Genomic DNA, 5702 nt, shown 5'->3' on the forward strand with positions numbered 1-5702 from the left:
AGATAAAGATGCTCAAGGCCCGAGACGGAGAGATAAAGATGCTCAAGGCCCGAGACGGAGAGATAAAGATGCTCAAGGCCCGAGACGGAGAGATAAAGATGCTCAAGGCCCGAGATGGAGAGATAAAGATGCTCAAGGCCCGAGACGGAGAGATAAAGATGCTCAAGGCCCGAGATGGAGAGATAAAGATGCTCAAGGCCCGAGACGGAGCCTACCCCTAGAGAGCACGCGGAAAAGATATTACGGAAATTAACAGAAATAGTCGATTTGTTTGTGTGTAAATTGTCTATCTATACTTCAAAGGTTAAAAAGATAAATGTCTGCAAATGCTCTTCGAATGAAACTTCTAAACATATTTTTGTCTCCTACATCCTTCTTTCCATCAATTTCTGTATTGATCTATCACATCATCTACAAGTCTATTACTTGTCTGTATCTTGTTCATCACAGTATCTTTCTCTTTCTTCACTATTTTTTACACAACTTTAATTACAATAGTAGCAAGGTAACATGACTTTTGAAGGTAAACCAGGCTAGTGGAAGAACACCATTTATATTACGTCCAATCAGTATTACCCTTACCCCAATAATAGAATAGGGGGCACTCCGGTCTCTAAGGGTAATGGGATTACTCTGCCAGATTAAGACTGATTAAGAAAAGCCACGCCTATTTCTTTAAAAAAAACAGGATGAGTCACAAGTGCTGAATTTTCCTATTGTTGTGAAGTAAGTGTGGAATATCGAAAATCTGCTGACGTAGCTTGTTTTGGAATATTGTGTGAAGTAAGTGTGGAATATCGAAAATCTGCTGACGTAGCTTGTTTTGGAATATTGTGTGAAGTAAGTGTGGAATATCGAATGAATTTTCCTATTGTTGGGAAGTAAGTGTGGAATATCGAAAATCTGCTGACGTAGCTTGTTTTGGAATATTGTGTGAAGTAAGTGTGGAATATCGAATGAATTTTCCTATTGTTGTGAAGTAAGTGTGGAATATCGAAAATCTGCTGACGTAGCTTGTTTTGGAATGTTGAAGGTGATTTGTTACCTAACCCGATGTCTTGATATACAGGTCAAATCAAGATTAGTCAAATGCTGTCTCTGAAACTACCGGTTTGAGATAAAATATACCAATACAAAAGTTATACCGTACAACGACACTACGTAAAAAAAAAAAAAAAAAAACGTTAGTTTTCCTTACGGCTTTCCCATAAATATACATAAATTTTTAAATCGGAAAATTTCGTTTTAATACAAGGTGAGTTATAAAATTATGCAAGTTTATGCATTCCATAAACAGCATTTGGATGACCTTGATTTAACCTTTATATCACGACATCAGGGTAGTTAATAAATGGTCTTCAGTATGCCTAAACACCCTACGTCAGCAGATTTTCCATATTCCCCCACATACTTCACAACAATAGTAAAAATCAAGACTTTTTGACTCACTCTGTATTTTGGCCCATTATGAGATGTATGCAAATAAAAGGCGTAAAGTGTAATAACAAGATAATCTAATGATTGGTCAGCAATTCCAATGATGCTCACTTCGTTGATGCAGCATTCAATAACAATACACCAGTTTTTAACACGATTCAATAATCCCAGTTTACTTCCTGCAGTGTAGCACACACAACTAACAGTGAGCGAAGTTTAGAGACATCTTTTACAGGAAAATTACGTCGAATGCATTGCAAGACATTAACCAAGTCCGTGCAGATATTAATATGATACAACAGAAGCGAATTCGTACTCCAATAAGATTTGCTCAAGAGCCGCGCAGCGGAGCCACTGGTCCAGGTTTTTCTAATGGCCAATGTTTATTCAATAGCAATATGATAGCAGTCAGAAACGTTAACAACAATATTAACTAGATTACTTTTCCGTTCAATACGATGGCGAGTTCAGAACGAAACGATAAGAGTTAAACTGACTATGTTACAGCTGTGTTAAATCTTACAATTTTTATGGTAAGCTATAAACTAAACTAATCATTTTCCAGCCTTGCTGTAGGTATAATATACTAAACTAATCGGTGTTTAGTTTAGTTAAACTTTGCAATATTTACAGTAAACTTAATACTATACTAATTAGTTTTTTTTATATTCAACTACACACCAAATTGATCAGTGCTTGAGATATGCTAAGCCTTAAATTTTTTGTAGTGTTTATAGTCAACTACACACCAAATTGATCAGTCCTTGAGATATGCTAAGCCTTACATTTTTGTGGTGTTTATATTCAACTACACACCAAATTGATCAGTGCTTGAGCTATGCTAAGCCTTAAATTTTTGTGGTGTTTATAGTCAACTACACACCAAATTGATCAGTGCTTGAGCTATGCTAAGCCTTAAATTTTTGTGGTGTTTATAGTCAACTACACACCAAATTGATCAGTGCTTGAGCTATGCTAAGCCTTAAATTTTTTGTAGTGTTTATAGTCAACTACACACCAAATTGATCAGTGATTGAGATATGCTAAGCCTTAATTTTTTGTGGTGTTTATAGTCAACTACACACCAAATTGATCAGTGATTGAGATATGCTAAGCCTTAATTTTTTTGAGGTGTTTATGGTCAACTATACACCAAATTGATTCCCATTAGTACGTGTCAGTCTTGCTATAATGTTACAGTTTTGGCTATACATAAGTTCAAAGACACTAAAACAGATTTTTTATATATTTCACGATAGCATTCTTTGTTTTGTGACATCATAATCGTTCTTCTTTTTATAGCACTCGAAAATCGCTTGCGAGACATTTTTAGGCCCTACTACTCTTCGTCACATAATTTATTCATTTTGACACACGTAAATGCAGCATTCAAAACTTATCTGGGATAAATCCTGGGGTTTTTCTTAAATTAAATACTTTGATTTTTCCAGGATCATAGGGAGGAAAACCTCTTGTAAAGATGGTTTCTTCTTTTGTTGTTGTTTAAGATTATCATAACTAAACACGAATACAGAGCTATAACAGTAGTAAAACAGTGAATACCTGAGTAACCTCGGATCTATTTTACTGAAAACATACGGTAGTCATATAAACCACGTGATCTACATTCTACACAACATGTAATAGAACCAATAGATGACTTGGGGATTCTCCTGGGATCCACTACGTGGGATGTAAGGAGAGAATGCTAGTACATGTAGATTCTACGGCACATCGCCCACATATGTCATATCTTAGGCACAAATGAAGATTAGGGTTAGTAGAAATAAATAAGAGAAGGGTTAAGTTAAATGTTAGTGGAAACACGTGCGTCTTATCTGTCGTACATCCACTTGATGGTTGAGGCCAGATTTACTTCATTCAAATAAACTTCTGAACTGGAATTTTGAGCAAAATAATTTCTAAAGCACGAAATATTTTTTTTTTATCGGATTGTGTAAAACGTGGGAGAGAACAGATTTCAGGCTAGTACATTTATTTGTTACTTTTTCTTTGCAAGATACGTTTGGATGGGGGATCCCCAACAAGGGGGACTATTAAATAAAAGACAATCCCAAACCTCTTATCCTGTTTTTTTCATAGTTTATAATTTCGGTCTACTATCTCGTCTTTCCACTCCACTTGACTTTCAAAAACATACTACCTATGTTGTTGCCTTGGTAACGTGCGTGCAAGATATCATCCTTTAGGTTTGTGTATATACTTCTCATTTTGTGTCACGTGACAACACCATATAAATGTGTGGTAGAAGTTTTGAACAAGAGAAATTAGAGTGCGAGCTTTATGTCGCTAACAAGAAAAACCATCTTCAACAAACGAGGGCGTGAGAACTCCCCAGATGTTCTGTGCCCCTTAACGGTAATACTTTATGTGACTCAGACACAATACGTTTTGGCTAAGTAGATGTCGAGAATTGTTTTCTAACATCGAAATACTGTCAGTAGGACACTTTTGTTACATAAAATGGTTCATTGATATAGGAATCTGGTGGTTCGTTGATATAGGAATCTGGTGGTTCATTGATATATGAATCTGGTGGTTCATTGATATAGGAATCTGGTGGTTCGTTGATATAGGAATCTGGATGGTTCATTGATATAGGAATCTGGTGGTTCCTTGATATAGGAATCTGGTGGTTCGTTAATATAGGAATCTGGTGGTTCATTGATATATGAATCTGGTGGTTCGTTGATATAGGAATCTGGTGGTTCATTGATATGGGAATCTGGTGGTTCATTGATATGGGAATCTGGTGGTTCGTTGATATAGGAATCTGGTGGTTCATTGATATATGAATCTGATGGTTCGTTGATATAGGAATCTGGTGGTTCATTGATATGGGAATCTGGTGGTTCGTTGATATAGGAAACTGGTGTTTCATTGATATAGGAATTTGGTGGTTCATTGATATAGGAATCTGGTGGTTCGTTGATATATGAATCTGGTGGTTCATTGATATAGGAATCTGGTGGTTCGTTGATATATGAATCTGGTGGTTCATTGATATATGAATCTGGTGGTTCGTTGATATAGGAATCTGGTGGTTCATTGATATATGAATCTGGTGGTTCGTTGATATAGGAATCTGGTGGTTCATTGATATGGGAATCTGGTGGTTCGTTGATATATGAATCTGGTGTTTCATTGATATAGAATCTGGTGGTTCATTGATATAGGAATCTGGTGGTTCATTGATATATGAATCTGGTGGTTCGTTGATATAGGAATCTGGTGGTTCGTTGATATAGGAATCTGGTGGTTCATTGATATAAGAATCTGGTGGTTCGTTGATATATGAATCTGATGGTTCATTAATATATGAATCTGGTGGTTAAGAACTGCCCAGACTTCCGAATATTTACTGCGGACGTTTCGACTATTTTCATATAAAGTACATAAATTCTAGTGTCATACCACATTAAAGAGACAATTAACACAATACAGAAAGAGTGAAAAAAAAATAGCTTTTGTTGTAAACATATTCTCAGTTACTAAGGGATGTTGTTAATAGCTGTAATTGAAAACTTTAATCCCACAACAAAAGCTCATCAAACAACATCTGTGATTAGGTAGTACATTATAACTATTAGTCACCTATGATAAATCAGTTAACGTATTGCCTACAGCCGTTAAGTAATGTGTTTATAAAAAATATTTCTGTCCTATTTTGATACTTAGTGCATCCTAAAAGGAATAATTGAGTTTCAACTTTTACGTTCTACATCTAACAACTTAATGGTTTGTTTCTTGTGAAAGAGATTTATTCCTAAGAAAAATACTGTCATATGAAAGTATTAGGTCGTCAAGAAATCAATGTCGCGTTTTGGAACACTGTCATTAACCCCCCCCCCAAAAAAAAAACGTACATCATGTATAATAGTTAAACGAACTGCTTAAACGTCACGTTAGTGTAGCCTATATAATGTGTAAAGTTTAGTATACTAAAATCCCTTATAGCGATGCCACACAACGAGACATACGTTCGGCATGTAATGCTGTTTGAATACAAAAAAATATCAAAAACGTTTATGGAAATGTTTTGAATGTTCGTAAGTGTCAACGATGGTTCAGCAAATTTCGTTCAGGTAATTTTAGCCTTAAAAACTGTGAAGGCAGGGGCCGACATGTTGGGATTTATATTGATGCTCTGAAGACTCTGGTTGAGTCTAACCCAAGGCAACACACCCGTGAAATGGCCCTGAAATTGAATGTCTCTCATGAAACACTACGTAAACATCTAAGGA

General features: G+C 35.8%; 1 protein-coding gene across 1 annotated transcript in view; it reads right to left on the reverse strand.

Annotated features, from left to right (window-relative positions):
- Nucleotides 1-3998: 3998 nt before the first annotated feature.
- The window catches only part of LOC106477002 (extensin-2-like), a 3695-nt gene continuing 1991 nt past the window's right edge, over nt 3999-5702 (reverse strand). The window contains exon 2 of the mRNA XM_013937609.1: nt 3999-4591. Coding sequence (XP_013793063.1) covers nt 3999-4591 — 593 coding nt within the window. The remainder of the gene's footprint in view (nt 4592-5702) is intronic.

Source organism: Limulus polyphemus, unplaced genomic scaffold (genome assembly GCF_000517525.1).
Source record: "Limulus polyphemus unplaced genomic scaffold, Limulus_polyphemus-2.1.2 Scaffold12495, whole genome shotgun sequence".
Lineage (NCBI taxonomy): Eukaryota > Metazoa > Arthropoda > Merostomata > Xiphosura > Limulidae > Limulus > Limulus polyphemus.